This window comes from Epinephelus moara, chromosome 24 (genome assembly GCF_006386435.1).
Source record: "Epinephelus moara isolate mb chromosome 24, YSFRI_EMoa_1.0, whole genome shotgun sequence".
Classification (NCBI taxonomy): domain Eukaryota; kingdom Metazoa; phylum Chordata; class Actinopteri; order Perciformes; family Serranidae; genus Epinephelus; species Epinephelus moara.
The window spans coordinates 38,895,580-38,917,141 of NC_065529.1; the positions used below are offsets into that span (position 1 = coordinate 38,895,580).

General features: G+C 41.4%; 1 protein-coding gene across 1 annotated transcript in view; it reads right to left on the bottom strand.

Moving 5' to 3' along the window:
- The window catches only part of grm4 (glutamate receptor, metabotropic 4), a 277,637-nt gene that overhangs the window by 131,465 nt on the left and 124,610 nt on the right, over positions 1-21,562 (bottom strand). The window contains exon 3 of the mRNA XM_050038398.1: positions 955-1,171. Within this exon, the coding sequence (XP_049894355.1) occupies positions 955-1,171 (217 nt within the window). The remainder of the gene's footprint in view (positions 1-954; positions 1,172-21,562) is intronic.

The following is a 21,562-nucleotide window of genomic DNA, read 5'->3' on the forward strand; positions in this document are numbered from 1 at the left end:
ACTGAGGGTTTTATTCAATAGTGCTAATGTCAAATTGGAAAACTAGCTTAGCTCTGAAGAAGCACAAAGGAATTTGGAAAGAAGCACAGGAGCAGCACACTGGCTGTGATTGGTTGACTGCAATGTTGGTCCTGGAATGTGATGTGGGATGTTGATCCAGGAGCATGACCTTCTTGGCAAAATCACATCATGCTATTAATGTTATTTCTAAAAAGAAATATGTTAGTGGGCCTAGAAATGAAAGTAGAGGTAAAGCCCTGATTTTGTGTGCATAACTCTGACCTGTAGCGTCAGTACAGTACAGTTAATACCTGATTGTCTTAAGAACTGTGAGCACTGTCAAGTAATTTTCATAGTAAAAGAAATGTTATTTATGATTATCGCATTTATTTAAAACTGTGTTATTGTGGCACATTTTGTGGTTCTCCGTCTTCTGTTGTGTGTCTGTAACTCATTGTTACTGCTGCCCATCTTGGCCTGGACACTCTTGAAAATGAGGCTTTGCTGGTTAAATAAAGGATCAATAAATACATTTTTAATAACAATACAGCAGTAATGTGGCAGAGCAGGTCCAGTGTAGACACTGACAGGAGACTGCAACTCCTGCTGATGTTCTTCTTTCACTGCACAGCCAGAGAAGAAGGTGACTAATGGTTGTGTAAGACTGCAGCTGATCTTTGGATCTAATGGAGCTTTAAAGCCACATCATAAGCAAATGTGTAACAAACAGATATCCTGCGAGTTGTGACGGTAGATATTAAAGTCTGTAATCGACCTCTGGCTGTTTGCATGTTCTGGGATCAAATCTAACATTTGACCTGACTAATTGATTTTTGCGTGCATGTCTTTGAGCTTTACCGATTTTCTACAATACAGAATGTTCGCACTGGGTAACATCTTCCCACGCCCGCTGCTAGACTTGCAGTAATGATATATGAGGCCAAGTGTACTCACCGTCCTCCCGAGACTTCTGAATGAAAGCATCGACGCCACTCTCTCCGTAGTTTCCCTCTGACGCCACTGTGGAGACGTAGTTCCAGCGCATGGCCTTTACAATGTCCACCATGGCCTGGGCCTGATAGGTGTCTGGAGGCACCACGCGTGAGAAGAAGTCGTAGCGGGTGTTGTCACTCAGTTCTGGAGCTGTGGAGGCGTAGCTCACCTGGGGTATCTGCACAGGAAAGAATATTGATAACAGCATGAGCTTCAAGTAGCTTCCAGTGGAAATAGTTTTGGGAGGGAGTGAAGAGTATTAGGGCTAAGAAAGTTTATCTGTGTAACACCTTTCAACAACAAGGCAGTTCAAAGTGCTGACATAAGACATAAAGGCATTGAGACTAGATAGAAAAGAAACACGAAGCAATATAAAAAGACAAAATAAAAGGACACAGAAATTAAAGAAGATAAAACAGAAAAAGACAGATTAAACAGGGGAATACAGTGCGGTGCAAGATATCAATAAATAGTCCCGCATTTAATTTAATTCAAGGAAGCAGCAAACAAAAAAGTCTTAAACCTTGATTTGAAAGTACTGAGATTTATTGCACCCTAACTTTTCTGGGACTTTGCTCCAGATATGTTCAGCAGAATAACTCAACGCTGCGTCTCCGTGTTTAGTTTCGACTCTGGGGACAGGAAGCAGGCCCGTCCCAGACCAGCTGAGAGGTCTGAGCAGTTCATTATGTAGCAGAACAGAAATGTATTTTGGCCCTGGAACATTCAGAGCTCTGTAGACAAACAGTATTTTTTTTAAAGTCCATTATTTGTCAAACAAGACCAGGGTGTAAAGATTTGAGAAATGAGACGTGAGTGATCCACTGTGCTGGTTTTGGTGAGAACAGCTGCAGCTGTCTGAATGACTTTTAAGAGTGATCTATAAAGATTATAATAATGAAGATAAAGATGTGTGGGTGTGTTTTTCTCATTCCTAGTAAGACACTGCCCTTTAATTGTTGATATATTCTTTAAGTGATGTTAGGGTGATTTTGTAATTGTCTAAATCCATGACTACACAAAGATTTCTGGCTTGGTTTGTGGTCTCTAACATTAGCGACTAAAGCTGGGCTCTGGTTTTTAATCACTCCTCTTTGGCTCCAAAAGCAAGACTGTCTGTTTTATCTTTGACAAAAGAAAAATGAGACATGTATGGGTGGGGGGAAAGAAATCAATGCTTAGATGTGCTGCAATGCGGAAGATGCGATGAAGTTGTTGGAGGGTAAAACGAGCAAGCTAACGACTGTCAGGACTCTGCCTCTTCATTCCAAAAGTGCAGCTGCAGGCTACCAGTAAGCTACGCTGTGTTGTCTGTAAAGTATTGTTTCATTTTTCTTTGTAGGCGGGCTGGAGAGACAAAAAAAAAAAGAAAGAAAGAAGCGCTGTGCCGAAGTCAATAATGGTCTGGAAAAACCTGTTTATTCATGTTGGTGACATTCTTAGGTAGACGAACATGCATGTTAACACAACGGGCAATGTCAAGGTCAATTAACTTCTTGATACACCTGCTAAGGGGGCTGGTAGTTGAAAAAAATCAAGCATATTTTTGACCAGCCAAAATAAAAAAATGCCTTTCTGTGTCATATATATGTTTTTCCAGTACATTTAATTAAGATAGAAAGGTACTACGTTGGATACAAAATTGAAAAAGAGGCCAGAGACAAATCTGAAGCAAATCATCACCACAGTCTATATGTGAATAAGTTACCTCTGGTACACAGCGATGCACTGTATATAACTAGGGCTTTTATTGTGAAAGGTAAGAACGGAAAGTGAAGCTAATGCGCTGCTGCTGACAATGTGGGAGGTAAGAGTTTGACGTCTTGATTCAGACACAGGGCCTCCATGCTAATATTTCATTGCCTTCATAAGTATGGGCGCAACACTAGTTAGCAGCAGACCAGTGGTGAGTGATAGTTTAGTGGATTGGCTGATGTCCCATATGGTAAACAGTGCCGGGAAACTGAGCTCGAGATGGTCAGTTATATGGCACCAATTAGACGCACATGTGTGTTTGTTTGCCTTTGTTTGACACAGACAGCCTAGGACAGTAGTTCCCAACTGGTGGGTCACGGTCCAAAAGTGGGTCGCGGGTCCATTCTGAATGGACTGCAAGTGGCTCGCGAATGTGTCAAGTACAGTGAATTTCCGGCACATATCTTTTATTCTTAAGTGCTGTTTCCTGCTGTAGAGTGAGTGACTAACGGACAACTACTTGATAGAGACAGCAAACTAGCTCGACAACATGGCCAAATACAAGTATGATGCTGAATATATTAAACTGTGTGGACCCTGAACTGTTGACTAAGGAGAAATCTGGACCCAGTGGCTGAACCAGTTGTGAACCACTGGCCTAGGAGCAACCTATGAGCAGCAGAGCCCCTAAATGACACCAAAATGCAGTAGAAACTCTCAGAATGGTTTTACTCACATAAGTATTTTGTTACAAATATTTACCCACCAGTGTGGCGGACAGCCTTCTGAGATTTACTTGCCAAACAAAAAAATCTACCTGCATTTGGCGCTTGGTAGGAGTTCATCTCAGACCCTGATGACAGGCCTATGAGCCTATTTAATTCAATTTAATGTCTACATCAATACATTTGAGAGATGAACATGAAGTATATCCTGAACACTTTGTGCGCCATCACCCGGAGACTAAGGTTGGAGCTGGCAGAGCCGACGACGGAGCAGAGCAGCAATCAGCGGTAATGTGAACAAATGAGACCAGCTGACCGATAAACATGGCAGCATTAAACAATAAACAACTCTGTGGGATAGAAAAAAACTTTGTCAGTCTGTTTCACTTCAAAAAAAAAAAACCTGCGCTCCGCTCGCTCAGTATTTTGGCTTTCCCTGGAGCAAAGGGTGCAGCATAGAGGTCGCGCTGCTGGAGACAAAATGTTTAAAACAACACAGTGATGCACACCCCCTCATTTTGTTATTCGAACACAGGCGGGAGACTGTGAGGTGCTTTCAGATTAATTGATTCATTAATTAATGCAGTTAACTTTTTAAAATAAAAAGTGCAGGTTTATCTTAATTGCCACTTGTGTTTCATATTGTATTCCAGTGGAATCAGGACTCCAGTAAATGGTTGAGCACAGAGGATAGCCGAACAGAGTCAGAGACTAAAATTTCTATTCATTCAGTCGAGAATCGATTTTGAATCTAATTGGACACCAAAGACTCACATCAAATCATGAGCTTCCAAAACATTCTCAACCCTGGAGACAAGTAGAAATTAAAACCATTTTTTCAGTGAGAGGCCTGACAACATCCAACAAGCTTCCTTCCTTTTGAGACTCAAAACAAAGCTACTGATCCTGAACTCCCGCCGAGGCTTTAAACACCCAGCCTCAGTGCTCCCTCACACTGCAGCAGGCTGCTCAGTTCACAAGCTGAGGCGATGAGCATGTCAGCCTCATGAGTAGGGGTCACTTGCTAAACATAAACACATCTTAGCATGGCCTGTTGTACACACCACAGAATGTGCTGTCTTCGCTGTAGCATCTTACTTTGATAAAAAAAAAACGATCCACTGCTACAGGGTACGCAGTAGTAGCTTTTATAATAGTAACACTTTGTAAATGCAAGAACTTGCATCATGGCAGGCTTCTGTTGCTCCCTCCGCTCCGAAGATGTTAGTGATGCGTGTGTTGGAGAAAGAAAAACATTACATAAGGAACTTAAATATAAAAATAAATGGGTCAGCTCGAGCACGAAGCCTGTCTTGAGTGACCATAATTTTAGATTTTCTGGTGGTGGTGGTTGTGTTTCAACACAGGGGGCTGTTTTCGTGGGACTGCACCGTGTCAGTTTTTGTAATAGGCAAACTGTGTTCGTGCAAATGGGATTTTTCATCCCTATGGCACACGGTGATTCACCAAACAGACGGCCGGGGTGTTTCCTGGTAATGACACACAGTGTGCCTTTTGATGAGGATCTGTCGTCATGTTTTTGTGTCTCTGAACAAAATGAGGAGAAGGTGCACTCAGTGATACATGATCCTAATGAAAAACAGCCCTGTTTTCCCTCTAGATGCCTCTTTGCCACATGGCATGCGACATTTCATTATCACAGACAGCAGACCTGTAGGCTGGGGGACACACCACACACACCACACACACACACACACACACACACACACACAGATAACCCTTGATATTAAACATCTGACTTCAAGGCAACGTCCTCCCACCAAGATGAACACTACTGTGGCCCAGCTCTCTTATTTGAGTCAAAATATATAAATAAGAGCTGAACTGGAGTTTTATCTTGACTGGCCTTTGGCCACAGATTGGCTGTGATACAGGACATGTACAAAGAGGGAATACAGACTAAAAAAGAAGAAGGAATAAAATGTGTACAACAGTGGAAATGCAATACAACATCTGGATGATACTAATGAGTATGCACATGCGTCATATGTGTAAGCGTGTTAGTTGTTTTGGTCTATACTCTGCATTTGGTGGCTTACATATTAAGGCACCACTTAATATTGTCACTATATCATCACTATAATATTTAAACACTGCTAAGTTTTTATCCACAGGCCGGGCCATTTAAGGCATTAATATAGACCCTTTTATTTTTAGTAAACAGTATGATGTTTTTTCATGGGTGGGGCTTAGCTGGAGCCAAAACAATTCTCCACAAACATTGGCTAGTGCTAGCTAGCAACTTCTGTTGCCTTGTTTTAGACAATGGAGGAAGATGATGCGAGTGCTGTGTCAAGAAATATTCATTCTGAGTGTCTGAGTGTCAGAGCTCACTTTGGCACAAACTGGACCATTTGTAAATTCAATGCTTGTCTGAATGTACCATTCGGTTATCTAGAGCACTGTACTCTCTGAGTCTCTCCACTCTGTCTGGGGAGACGGATCAGCAGAGTGCCAAGCAGAGTGAATGTGTGATTAGCTTAGCTGCTCGTTAATTCATGTAGAAATAGAACGCTCTGTTTCTTCGACCAACAGGGCTCTCATTATAGTGTAGAGCATCAGACTGAATTTACGAACGCACCATGTCAGGTCACTCACTCTGTGAGTGTTACTTGAAAAATTAAACACTGACCAATAGGACCAGACTGGCTGACCCGTATGCTCTCACTCAGTGGATGGATGATTGACAGGATTGCTGAAGCTTTGTGGTTGGTTACTATGCCAATCTTACAAAGGAGGAGGAAACTTAAAGGGTTTCCTCCAGTTAGTTTTGCGATCAAGGCTAACGTTAGCTAATGTGCAAAAAAGTTAGTGTTACGGAGTAATCCAGTATTCTTCTTAATACCCCTCAGTTTCTGATGAGGTGGACGTGATAACCCTTAATACACATAATGTTTTTAACCCCTCCAACAGGAAATACTTTTCCCCTAACTTGATATGAAGTGTGCGCTGCACATGTGAGCATTTTTGCTGATTGCCTCTGTCCAGTCCTTTTGTCTTATCACATTTAACCACAGTTGCCTTCGTTTTTGTTGATGGGCAGTGGAGGCTGGTATGCGATAAAATTTAAGTTTTGAGCCATGATTCCTTCTATTCTGGCTCCCAATAACACAACAGGACAAGATTTAAGACTCCTATAGCCTACAGCCCTGTGGTGGAGAGTCCTGTTTTGCCTCCAGCTAAGAAAATGACATCATTATGACGTCAGCCCTAAAAGGATCTATATATGGCAACATTATTTACAGGTGTTTCAGCGTAGTAGAGACCAGCACAAACATTAATACTAGACATAGTCACAAATGAGTCAATAGATAAAGCTCTTGTGGATGTAAAACCTTTAAGAGTGTGTGAGCAGCTTGCCATGGTAGGGGGTAAATCAAAGGTTTCATTACGATATAATATATCAATTCTTTGGACGACACAATATGTTTATGTTATTTATAGTTTGTTTAATTTTGTATTTGTGTTTCTGCATGTGCATGTTTTATGTCGGATTGGATCTGTCGCTGTGTCCAAATTTCATCCCTGATTGTAAGCATGTTCTTAGTATGTACAGTCGTGTGTAAGTATACTGACAGCAGACAGAGCACATACTAAATACAGCTGATTTGAGAGTGTGCTGTTGATGAACACTATTCTCCCACAATGCAGTGCACAAAGGAACTGAAGATGCTGCTCACAGCTGGAAAAAGAAAGATAATTGTGGGTGGTGGTGAAACAGCTTCAGAAAGATTTCGGAAAACAAAACAAACGCATTAAATCTCAGGAAAAACACTTTTATGTCTCATTGTGAACTTTAATTGGCGGCCGCTTTCAGATGCAGTTTGATGAAATCCAACTTCACATGTATTATTGCTTGTTGGTACAAAATTTCTAAGTATGTTCATTTATGTGAAGACAAATCCGGCGACTGCTTTGTGTGTTTTACCATCTGGCTGCGCCGCCATCACTGCAGTGGCAAGTCATAGTGACTCAGCGTCTGCTGCTGCCTGCTGATAGTGACAGCTGCAGACGCTGTCTAAATGATCTCAGCCGACTGATGACAAATGCTGCCATAAAAAATGTAGACATTATTGACTGTCTGCCAAAAAACAGTCAATGTTAAAAAATTATACTCCTACCAAACAAAACTGGTGACTCTTCGCTGGATGCAGCTGTGACTGCTCATTGTAACTTATGTAAATAGTTGGCGTGGATAATAAACAGATGAGGGTGTATAAAATTTATCAAAGTGCAATTAAAGGCTTATGAGGACACCACCTGTTTTGTTTCTGTTTTCAAAAGCTGCTGTCCCTACGAGCTACCACAATGCATTCAGCTGAGTCACCAGTTAAAGTTATAGTTGGTAATCCTGTTCAGAAACACTTCTTGTTATACTTACTACTATACATGTTATACTACTTGTTACACTTCTTGTTTGTATGTGCTATCTAAATAGCTAACTCACGTTAGCTCAAGTGGCAGGCCAGCAACCCAGTTTTATACATCCAAAGACTTTCTATAAAAATCAACTGCTTGGCCACCAGACAAGGCTTCTAATTGAGACAGGCCTTTATTTGTCAAAATGTGTAGCTACACCAGGCTAGTAAAAAAGACTGGGTGTTTAACTGGGACTAGGCCTTTAAATGAAGTTTTACGGTACAGTAGCTATGTTAGCTAAACCAGTGTTAACTGACATTAGTTGTTTTACAATCATTTTTTCCCAAAGTTTAAGTTTGCCACTTCTGTTGGAGCAGCTGAGAACTGCACACGTTCTTCCCAATGTTGTCAAAAGCAATGTTACATAGAAAGTAGTCTGAGTGATAGGTGATATTTTTGTGGGCATGTTACACCAAAACCTGTTTCCCCCCGGCAATATTTTTGCAAGTGCACCGTTGCTGTGGCACCGCCCAGAACGATTGTGATTGGTTGAAAGAAGTACAAGCAGCCGGGGCGTTTTTTTCTCCAATCTCAAAGTGAGAGTCGGCCCAGCCAGACCTTTCTTTTCTTGAGAAAGGTCTGGTGAGACTACATAGAAAGTGAAGATAAACCTAGAAAATTGTACATATTTCAGGACAGCTTACATTCAAATACACATATACTGTAAGGACAACCTGGTCTCACTCTGAAATTCGGGGCTTGGGCAGTGACGCCAGACACTGGGACAAAAAAATAAATAAAAAAGCCATCCTTTAACGTCGGCATGATACGCGGCCCGTTGCCATTATAGTTTAGCGGTGCTCAGTGGCATTGGGGGAAATGTGGCGGGTGAAGAACTAAACAGATGGATTTGGGACGTGGCTTGTGTCTTTTTGTTTGCATTTTGGTGGATATTTGGACAACTGTGTTTTATGAGAGAAGAAAGCCTAACCAAACTAGTAGTTTTAATATGTAATCTGTATTCGATGCAGAATCGGGGATGAAAAGCACTGATTTCTTAGTCCCATTACATTAAATAAAAAAGATGATGTGTTTTCCCTTTTTGTTTGGTACATGGGGTTTTGTTTGTGGTATTTTCAGCCTCTCCGACCACAGCTATCCAAGCTACCCCAGCTTGGTTTGAGATGTATTCATGAAGACAGGTTAGAGGCCGGACTCCCTGAGGTATTCACTTCAGTACCAGGACCTGAAGATGATTCCCTGCGAGAGCCACAGCAGGGGGAACAACATGAAATAATGATATGGAAAACATGATAATGGACCTGAGTGTATTCATGGACTGGAATTTTTAACATGCTACTGACTGAGGTTATTTAGGGAATAAAAGAAGAAAACTTTATCTTACTAAAATGCTCCTTGAGAGGTATTATCACTACAACTTCTTTATTTAGGTGACATCTCTAATTCAAATACTTCAAATGCTTTGTTCATTGCAGTCCCTGTAAATGAAGTTATTGTTTTGTTATATTAAAAATGGTTCTACTAAGTAAGGACTTCTTTTGTAGCTGGCTGTGTCTCTCTCCTCTTAATCCAGCTGCCTTTTTCTTGTTCCCTCCCATATTAGGAATCACATGGACCTGCACTGCACCAAATGATCAATGTTTCTTCAAATTATACTGACAGAAACCAGGTCGAGTGGCCCGATGAATGCACCGCATGATGCATGGATTAAGGTTTAGAGCATCTTGTTATTTGCCTTACATCGAAAATGAACAAAAGTGCATCATTTGAAGGAGACCTTTAAACAGAAAATGATTCATAGGTAAAAGTGTTGTTTCCCTGCCTGGCATGTGACTTTCTCAGCTATTGATACCCAACATGTTCTCTGCTGAGAACTCAGCAGAGTGCAAAGCTGTTTAATTGTTCTGACTATTAGCAGGTACAGTTTGGGGCCAAAAATAGCAGATTTCTGCAACACTGTGTCAGCTGCTGTGAAGGTGACAAGTTGCTGTTTGCTGAGAGGGATGTGAAAATTTTCATTATGACCAGAATATTGGATGATCTCACTTATCAACCAACCAAATATGGTTTCTGTCACTTTGGACGGCTCTTATCAGGCTGCTGTATGTTCAAATGTTCGTTTTCCTGATAAGTTAGGTTTTCATAAGTTATTTGATACTATAAAAATGGGATCTGATGTCATGATGACAGCTATGTGTGCCAGCCAGTGTGCTCACTACCAATGGCAATGCTCGCAATTGGTTGGACGGTTGTTTGGGTAGACACTCGACACCCCAGAGATCGCTACTGTTCAGACTCTGGCTTCAAATGACGTCACCAGAGCCAGATGGCAGTGACTGTATCGCTGCATCAATATTTTCATATTGATACTTGTACAGTGCAGTTTTAATTTTGTTGATGAAAACTATGACAAACACTTTTCTTGAACAACCTTTTATCCATGACAAAAAGCAAGATGATGACAAGCTCAAAATGGAGCTTGATAAATAACACTATGATGAAACTAATGTTTAATTTTTCACAGACGAGACAAAAATGTTAGTGGTGGACTATCGGCCATCAAAAGCCAAGAACAGCCATGCTTGCAAATATCCTCAAATGCCACATGAGCAACAGGCTGTCAAACTCACACCGGAGCAGTGTCAGCCATTGGTACAAGTTGTGAGCTCTAATTCAGCAGTAAATAATCAGCCGTGTGTGTTTGACTGTGGATGGTGGAGCTGTTGAATGGATTTGTGCAGTTTGTTAGTTACAGCAGTGACTGTTAGCTGTTAGCTCTGCTTGTCAGCCACTAAGTAGCAGCGAAGCAAGCAACCACAGGCCGCCGGACTTCACATCTGTTGATCCCTGTAGGACTCAAATCAAGACCAGACTGTCTCTGGGAAGGTTCATGGTTTGATGCTTTCTGACAAGCAGGTAGGAAGCTCAGTTATCTGTGAGTGTAAGTGAACAATCTGAACTCAGCGGAGTTTTCTCCGACAGAGATTAAAGTTTAGTTTTAATCACCTACTCTGTAAAACATGAGTTTAAACCTCCAGACTGACATGTTGCAGATTAGGAAAGAATTCAGGCTTAAATAAAGTCATTTTCTGGCTTCTTAATAGTAAGGCTGATAAATCAGAGTTTGCAATGAACCTGGGTACAAATCCTAGTGAAGGATAAAAATGACTAAAATGTGACTAAAACTAATATGCATTTTTGTCTCAGGACTAAGACAAAGATAGACACTGGTACAGTGGGGTTAAGTGAAGACACATCGTCCATCTTTATATACAGTCTATGGTCTGAAAAGATACATACTACTGTTTATGCACACAGAAGTATATTGGACAATCGTACACATATGGGGTATGTAGTGCTTAGTATACAATTTCAGACGCAGTAATGGCCTTTTGCTCTTACAGTTCTGGTTCCGCTGTTACTCTGAACAATAAAGTAAAATCAAGGCCAAAAAACATTGGCAGTGAACGCCACGTGTCAAGAAATACACCCCTATTAATTTCAACGTATAAAGGCCCATTTATGCTCAACGTTAAATACAGATCCAGATACGGACGGAGCCTTCTGTCTGTGCTCCGCGTTCATTTCGTCCATATTTCTGCACGTTTCCATAAAGCTTACGGATACGGGCCAAACGGAGCAGTACCACCGGGAACCGTGGGGGCAGTGTTGCTGTCACTACCCGATACGTAGCTCTAGTGAGACACGAAGAAGAAATAACAATTCAATTTCTCTCATCGGCAGTACTAGAGAAAAGAATTCTCCGTCCTCCAGTCGCGATGTATTTAACGGCCTCACCGACCACCGCCTCCTACAACGCTGCCTCTGTTTTTGTCTTTTATGCAAGAGGTACATTATCAATATCTCCTCCACACTCGCCATGTTTGTTTTTGAGTTTGTTGTTGTCATAAACTTTTGACACTAGGCTGCCTCCTGGTGGATATACTGGTTAACATCCATGCCAAGGTAAAGGGCGCATAGAAGTATGTGGGCAGTGGCGGTAACCTCGTTTGAAACGGATGTATACATTTTCGTACGTAAAGGGAGCATAAATGGGCCTTAACCCCACACTGGTGGTGGCAAGACACACATCGGCGCTCCTGGACACATCGCCCCGCAGCACTTCACGCCACCATCCTGTTTCCAACCTCCTGCCCCTGGAATTAAATGCATTTTCCCCCTGCTCCCTCTCTGCTTGTACATACTACCTCCCGTAGCAGCTCTTTTTCTCTGCTCCTACGGTAGCTTGACTCCTCTCCTCACTATTGATGCATCAAGAGAACTCTGTTACTGTCGCTGTCTCGTGTGAGACAGAGTGGATGAGGAGAGACTCATTGTTGAGGTCGACAAATATCCTGAGCTAAAAGACCCACAATCCCGTCATTATAAAGACAATGGCCAAGAAGATATTGCCTAGCGAGTCATAGCTCTGGAGATCGGCTCCTCAGGTGAGAAATCATGTTTATTTAGGGGCTCTCCACACATGATTTTAAGCTAATGCAAAGGTGGAGGAAGTACAGATCTCTCAGTAAAAGTAGTAATAGCTTTGCATGGTCGTCTGTTTTGAGATGCAGTGCGACGCGTCCAGTGTGTGCTAGGGGCTACGGTGCAGGTGTGTTTTCAGCTTCTCACTCACAGCAGAAGGGACCTGCTTTCTCAGGAGCTGTATTCACTGATCCAGCTCCTTGTTGTTCGCTTTAACCTCCCCTCTTCAGCTCCAGTCAGTGATGCTAGTCCCTGCATGACTGGTGGAGGCTGCACAACCACTAGCCACAATTGTAGCATGCGGTAGACTTGAAATGAATGAACCTCAGTCATAAACAGAGCAGTGGTAAACACCCCAGGAGGACGTAACAGAGAACTATACCAGCAGTCAATACACAGTGTGGCTGTAAACAGACGCCCCCCTGAAGACATAATACAGGACTCATTTCGAAAAAGCAAGGCCACTTTGACCAATGGTGTAACTTCATCACTCACTCACTCAGACTTCCGTGTTTATAGCACTGGCCTCGCATGCTCATGCTGCGGTCCAGCCAAAACAGCTCTTACTGCTGCACCTGTCTCTGCTTGTTAATGCATTTGGGTCTCGAGACTGTGCTTGAAATCACTGTAACACAAATCACTCATTTGACAATATAACAGTCTATTCCCTGAATCTGTATCAAGATGCATTGATATTTAGCTAAACGGTTTTGTGCATCAGCCCCATCTGTTCTTGGCAGCCCACTCTGAAATGCCTGATTTCTAATTAAAAACTTGCCCTATTGATATCAAGACATTTAATAGTAACATTTTCAAATGTCCCAAGATCACCTTAGGTCCTGAAGCCTCTCCGAGAAATGATAATCTGGCACAGAAATATTGTGTTGCATGCCTTTTGGTTTTACAGCATCATTTAAGACTTTTTAGTGACTGTCTGGCGCCACATTTATCTCAACTGTTGTTTGCTTTGTTGAGCATCCTGTTGAGATGAGGAGCAACTTAATGATGATAATGTTGGGACCCGAGGTGTAGGTGCAGTATTTTTCCGTGCCGACATGCAAAATAGCTGACTATATTTGCATCTGTAATTCAGACACCTGACAGATCCTTGCAACCTGCAGTGCGGTCCAAATGCAGAGCATCTGCTTGTATCAAGTTGTATATGGAAAACATGGATGGGTAAACACGGTTTATCCTCACTATTTGGCAATCTCATTTCACCACAGAAGAATGCAGGTTTCAACATAGTATGAGCTAAGCTGAGCTATTTACTCATGACCCAGACATATGATAACAGGGATATACTGCTGACTACAAAACCAGTAACTGTACACCAAATTCATTAGTCTGAAATAAGCTACATATCCATTTCAAAGCAAAACAAACCTTGTACGATATTTACATTGTGATTGAAGCTGAAATAATTAATGGATGGTATTTAGGGATACACGTACACACACATGCGGAACAAAGCCTTGCCAATGGCTTCACACTATCCCACTGACTCATAGGTGGTGTAACGTGTGAAAATACACTGCCAAAGTTTCATATGGAAGGAAACACATTCACCATGTTTGTTAGGCCACAAGGATACACACAATGTGTTCTGCTGAGTAACACTGAATGTAAACACAAGTTTGGATTGTTTACAAAAACCTACAGGACACCTTTAATCATAAATCCTCTGGCTCTGGGATTTCACTATTGTTTTTCTTTTACATTTCATAGTCCGGACAATCAATGGATTTATTAGGAGAATAAACTGCAAATCAACATCGACTAAGAATTTTCCTGGTCAACCAATAGTCATCATTTAGGGCCATTAGTCGACTAGTCGCCCGCATGTTTAGGATATTAATTTAATTATTAAATTCTATATTTTTTGGCGGGGCAACACAATGGCTTGAGTTGAAGGTGTGAGAAAGAATACTATCAGTAACATTGTTAACACTGTGCTACATTACAGAGAAATACCAAACCGTACTAATGAACCTTCATTAATATAGGCCTATATTTTATCTACAAGTGCACGTCACACACTGAGCGAGCCGCCTGTTAATGACGCTGTGGGCTAATGGGCATGTAGCTACTTCCATGTCTCAGATGATACGCCATGTTTATAGTCGACCAATGAAGATGAGTTTACATATCACCTTGGGTTCGTCCTTCACCTTCTCAAAATGATCCCACACTTTGGATTTCCTGCCCGACATGTTATTGACTAGCCTGTGGAATAACCGCAGGTACCAGCCCTGGAAATTGAGGACCGGACACATGCCGCGTCTAAGCAACCTTAACAAGCATCATATAGCCTATTTACCTGAAATTCTACGTTCAGCGCTGATCTTCTTCCAGGCACTGTTTATAAGTGTGTAGGCCTATCATCCGTGGGACAGATGTAAAGCTCTGGGTAGCCCTGCACTAACATGATCAACCTTTCTGTATTTATCAGACTGAATATTTACAGAAGCAGGAAAAGGTATCTGTCGGCTGTGATTGGTTTGTAACGTGACTCCTGTCTGACTGCTGAGCATGGCCACTTCCTGTGTCTGTCCTTTCAAATTAAATCCCCATATGGTCCACTCATATAGGTTTGGATTTATTTCTGACAAGGTGCAGCTCCAAACAGAGTTCCACGTTTTGTCGACCAATAAAATCTTGCTGACGGGGTGTCGGTGGCTTAGTGGTAGAGCAGGCGCCCCATGTACAAGGCTGTTGCCGCAGTGGCCCGGGTTCGACTCCAGCCTCTGGCCCTTTGCTGCATGTCCCTCCCTCTCTCTCTCCAACTTTCACGCTTGACTGTCCTATCAAATAAAGGCTAAAAATGCCCATAAAAATATCTTTAAAGAAAAAAAAATAATAATAATCTTGCTGACTAATGACCTTTCTGGTCGGCTAACATTTGGTCGACTATTAGAGGGCAGCCCTAAAATCAATCGATAAAAGATTCAATGTTAGTTGCAGCCGTTATTGTTACTGAAACATCTTACAGACATTTATAAACTGAAGTTCAGTGTAGCAGCAGCAGCGATGACACACATAGTGGAGCACAGCCAGTTTCTGTCTAACGGACTGGAAAATGTCTGCTTGACTATGGAGATATCTTTTATTGTCATGCTGCTGGCTCTACCTCAAAACAACTCGATGCAGTTTATCATTGTGCTTTCATTACAGGAGACAAACACAGTACTCTTCATTGTGTACTATATAGAAAAAAATAGACTGGTCCTCACTTTCAACATGAAGAGAACTGCTTTCTATCATCTTTATTTATGAAGGTCTCCTGCACAAGCTGCCACAGTACATTACGTTTCTTCTCAAATTTGAAACCACTGCTCACCAAACCAGATCTCAGGACTGTTTAACTCTAGTTACCCCTCGGGTCAATGCTGAACTCTGAAAGACTGCTTTGCACCTAATAAATTGAATAAATTACAGAGGATTTTAAAAGCTGAAAGTCTCACTCCACTGGCCGATTTTAAACTTTTAACATTGAATCTATTATGTGATGTGTGCGATTGTCTCTGATGCTGTGTGTGCTTTTGTCACATCTGGCTACATTTGATTTTCCCTCTCTCCACTGTTGCCTTGTAGTCTGAAATAGATCTTCATCTCATTAGCTGGGATGGTATTTCTTCAATTTGATTGAAATCATTCTGATAAGAGAGTCAAACTGAACTGTTTACATAGACGATAATGAAGTGATTCAGAAAAAAAAAAAACATTCAATCAAAGCATTTAATCAGAATATAACTTTTTTGACTTATGAAAAGTGGTTTTGCCCGCTGTGAAGTGTCTAAACTGCCAGAAACAAATGGAGTTTTTCTCCTAACTTTAATGAAATTAATTTCAGTATATCATAAAGTATATGAGGATTAGTAGTTTCACCTGTTAATACAATTTGGTAGTAAGTAACCCAGGTTATTTTCTGTAGCAACAAATTACAGATGCCACTGAGCTTCTCGTCAGAAACTACAATTTACAGATGTTCCTAAATGTCTCACATACAAGACACAGACAATTGATATGTCCAGACGTTCCGAATTCAGCCTCCAACGACAATGTCACAGAAGGCTACTGTTTCGAAATTAGAGAATACTTTTATTAATCAGAGCACTCACGTAAGAACACAGCACTAGAATGAATTCAGTGCTGAATGTTTTTTTTAATTTATGAGCAATTTTCTGTCAAAACCAACAGAAGATGGTGCATAAAAACAGCTGAGGCACCAGAGAAAAAAATCAGAAACGTGCTGTCAGGGTTTAAATCAAACGTCTGGACTTATTTGGGACTTTTTTACACGGAAAGGAGGACTTGGATATGACACATGTAATTTGCAAGCAGTGTCATATAAGAATACTCCAGGAATACTATGAACATGAGGGCTCACCTCACACTCCAAACATCCAGAGATAGCTAAACCCACTCTGCCGAAAAATCAACCAACACTGGACACGCTTAGCTTGACACAACTATTATCCAACTCTGAGGGCGCATTCACACCAGGATAGTCCGGGGGACTGGATTCGGTTGGGCGGGGAATGCCGAACAATTTCACACCTTCATTTAGTTCGGTTCACTTTCACACTGCACTTTTTAAAGCGGACCAAACCACGTGGACAATGTCACGCAGTTACAACAGCTGCTCGTTTGGGGGCTGAATTGCCCGAAACGACCACTGACCAGGAAGAGAAAAAAGCATGACGAAGAAGAAAACCCAGCTCATCGATTGGCCAGGACCGAAAACGGAAATCCATCCTAGCTGGTTTGGTCACCACAAAAACAGTGGAGCAACACCAAATTTATGCAGTCTTGGGGTAAGTGCCTGCGCCTGCACCTCCTCACTACTCCACATCTGCCCACGAGACATTTTCCAACTTTTTCTTTTTTAAACCTCTGTTTCTCCCGATTTCGTTGTTTTTTTTTTTTGTTTGTTGTTTTTTTCTGTTTGTTTAAAGCGGACCAAATAGCGCCAGTGTGAATGTGTCCTGAGAGCACAAAAAATATCACAGTCCATCACCTACTTCATGGGCAAAGATCTGCATCCATACAGCGTAGTTGAAAACAAAGGCTTTTGTTACATGCTAAAAACACAGGAACCCAGGTATGTGACACAGCTACATCCAAGCTCTACAAATAAGTAAAGCATGAAGTTGAGGAATCTTTGAGTACAGCTGGAAGGGTGGTGTTAACTTGTGACGCCTGGACTTCAAGTTCAGTGGATTCATACATGACTCTGACCTCCTGCAACATGCAGCACAAGAATGGGGGATTGTTGTTGTAACTAACAACACTTCTAACATGAGTGTTGCCATTCAGTTAGCAGAATACCTGCATGTGAAGTGTTTGGCTCACATGCTTAATCTGGCCTTGCAGAGTGTGTTCAATCTGCCAACAGTTTAGTTTGTCAAGTGTATGCAGCATTTCTGACAGGTGTTATGATGGCGTTGGTTAGTCTGTCTGCTTTGTGTCACATTTACTGCAATGAAAATGATTAAAGTTAGATGAACAGACTGAAAACTTTATCTGATGAGGTAAAAAAATAATTTGCAGTTGGGTAAAAAGGGTGATTAATCGCAATATACTGTATCGCAATATTGCAATAATATTGTATTGTGATCGAAGTATCATGATAATATCGTATCATGGATCCTCTGGTGATTCCCAAGCCTAATATCAAGGCACATAATGAGACTAATTTCATTAAATAAAGGTTTTATAAATTACAAACTGTAATGTGATTTTTCAGTTTAAGCATTCACTATGTAACAGCTAAGATGAATCAGTTCATATGACTGTATTTTTCTTTACTCAACATGTTTCTGCTTAATGATAGGCATCTCTTTATAAAAAAAAAAAATTGTAACCAAATGAAAATTAGCCTTAAATGGCTCTGAGGCAAGTTTCGCCCCCAGCATCTACATCGGATTAGCATTTCATTTTTTACACAGTAACATGAAAACATTTCAGGAAACACAGGGACACATTTTAACCCCAAGTCCAATGCCCAGAGGTGATTTCACCAACATCATCAGCATTTAGCAGCTCTGCCTGCTGTCTTTAGACAAGTGTAAATGTAGAAACAAACAGCCATGATAATCATACACTAAAACATCTGCCAGGCTCCAGTGTCTGAACAGTTCAGGGTCTGCTTGTGCACTCCACGAACAGTGGGTTTTGGCTTTGTTTTGCTCTGTGTCGGAGAGCTACCAAACAGCAGAGCTCGCACTGCAAAAAGCTCCTCACTCTCTCTCTCACACAGCGGGAGCTTTGTGTGCTGGCTGCAGTACAGCAAAGGCTGCATTATACCTAAGTGTCAGTGGGCAAAACGGCAGCGTACTCAGTATATTCAGGCAGAGATAATGCCTGTTGTTTTCTGCTTCAGCTTCATGCAGATTAAATTTACTGAAATTACAGCATCTAATTTATGTTGTTTAACTATATAATGGCCACTTACTACGGGAATAGAATGTGCAATGAAAACAGCTATAATGTTTTGTTTTCATGCAACATCTGCACAGACAGACAATAGAGTCACACTGAATTATTTCATTCACACAGCTCCTTAATTCAATTGAGGGGCCTGAGAAGAAAATTTGGGTCTGGACAGCGGCTGCAAGCATAAAGAGAAGTCATTTAAATTTTGCAGAGAGGGATGCGGCTGAACTCTTTGAGTCAAACGCACCACTTCAGTATCCAGGTTTTCTCCTTAATTGCTATCAGCTGCTGTTGACACTGAGGGGAGATTAAAGTTTCACTTTGTTACTGTCAGGGTAAGTGGAGCAGCAAATAGCTGAGCCTCCTGAATAGAAAACCAATTCCTGCATAATGATATAACAAAACAGATTCTCACTGCTCTGGGAATGAACAACGAAGCACCAAACACAATGGGGATATTCGGCTATGATTCAGACCAATGCAATATAATATAAAGCGCCTGTATAGTAGTGGAAATAAATTCATTATCTTCATTATTTTCTGGACTTTCACAAAGACGGCGCATCATTTCTTCTGTTCCCTGTGTTTGTGTGTTTTATGTTGATGCACTGCATAGTTATAATGGGTTTAGGTCAACAGTTAATTGAGCTTAAATTGTAAACTGTGAGCCTACATAATGCTGCCTAACTCCAGTGCCGACAGATAGAGCCACATGGTGCGGCCACGCTGTCCACTGTCAAATGTCCAGCCCCAAGAGGCTGCCGATAAAATCTCTGAGCATGCTTTAGACCTTTTCATAATATTTCCATCTCTCAGATCTGACCTTTAATATTTTGACATTCGATTGAATTGAGAGAAGAAGGCAAAGCCAATAACATTGAGCTCATCCTGCTTTGTCTTCCACTGAGACCGACATTACTCCTGCTTCAATCATGCAGATCACTCTGGGGAACCAAAGTCTCTCCACTGCCTACTTCAGCTCTACTGAAGTGATCGTAACTCTCCAGTTCAAAAAGGATTTGTGAACTGAGCTGAACCTGCTGCTGATGTGACCGTTTAGGATGAGGCACGATGAGGAGTTTGCCTCGAGATGTTTGTTCTCAAACCTGGTAAAACTCCATCTCACTCAGTGATGTCAAAATTTCTGAAATATTCTGGAGCAGAAATATATACACCCAACTACGACCAATACATGTTGAGACTCAGAAGAAACGAAGAGACACATTAATGTGATTTGCTCCAAATAATCCCTTTTTATAACACAAGTGGCAAAATGAGGAGCAGTGTAATCAAATGTAAAGGCAGCAGAAGAATCAACAAGTACATTTTCTTAAGTGATGCAGTTAAGTACTATTTAGGGCTACTTGCACTTCAGTTGAGTATTTCCATTTTGTGCTACTTTATACTTGTACTCCACTACATTCTGGAAGCTAACATCTTACATTTTATTCCACCACATTTATTTGATAACATGAGTTACTAGTTATTTTGCAGATTAAGATCATTAATACAAAACATAAATCAACAACTGAATAACGATGTGTTTATACAGATTAAACTACCCACCACTATATGAAGTAGCTGATACTCCAGTTCCACCGAGCAGTACCGTACAGTTCAGTTTTCCATTTCCACTGTGAAAAGTTGTGGATGGTACCAATGGAACCGTGCAGTACCGTCCCCATTTTTGGTCCCCCCTCTGTTGGGGTACCTAGCACACAGATCTGGTATTAAAAGGTGGAGCTGTGAACACTGCAGTCTGTTGATTGGTCAATAGAGGACGGTCACTCTGCTTAGGGCTGAGCTGTGGCTGGTTTTCAAACCACTGTTCATACTGTGGAGAGTTTTACATATAGTAGTAAACTACAACTATAAAATGAAATGATGTTTGTTGCCTCTCGCAGCAGGTGGGGTCACAGAAAAAAAATAACTTAACTCACTGGGCTGACTGCTGGCAACTTTTAAAGTGGTACATTTACCTGTAATGTTACTCACTTTCAGTAATGAGTGGATCTTCGAGCGTTTAAAAATATATATTAATTTTGACCGGATTATGTGAACTGCGTATATCCCAGTTAGGGCTGCTCGATTAATCGAATTTTAATCTAGATTACGATTTGGGCTTTCAACGATTATGAAAACAAAATAATCATAACGATAACATAAAACAATTATGCGCTTCTTGTCAGTTTACTCTCGTTGTCCTGTGTTGCAAATCAAACGCACCAGGAAGCCTCGCATGCGCAATACCTCCCCCTCACTTCCTCTTCTCTTTTCAGTCCACGAGCCAGTCAAGTAGGTGAACTACAAGTAATGCGAGGGGCAGGTGATCGTGGAACATTTCAAAAACAGCATGTGGAAAATGGCAGAGGGCGAGCAAGAGAGGTTGGTCTGTGTGTATGCGTGCGCACGTGTCTGTGTGCGTGCGCATGTGTGCGTGCATTGGGGCCGAACTCCGCCGTGTGCGATACAGAGAGCAGAGGAGAATTTTAAACGCGCATGTAGAGACAGAAATGACATGCCATCATGTAAACAATATATGTCATCATGTGCGCCGCATAATCATTTTCATAATCGTGATTTCAATTTTGATGAAAAATAATCGTGATTATTATTTTTTCCATAATCGAGCAGCCCTAATCCCAATCCTCACTTGGAGAAATAAAAGCGTCACAGAGCGTTGTTCCTGTGGGCTACAGTAACACTAAACCCCTGAGCTTGCCTGAGAAGGACTAAATGCACAAACCCACTAATTTAAATATCCTGCAGAGAGAGACTCTCACTGTAGCCTGTTCTATTTTGTTCTGAAAACAACCTCGTTCTGT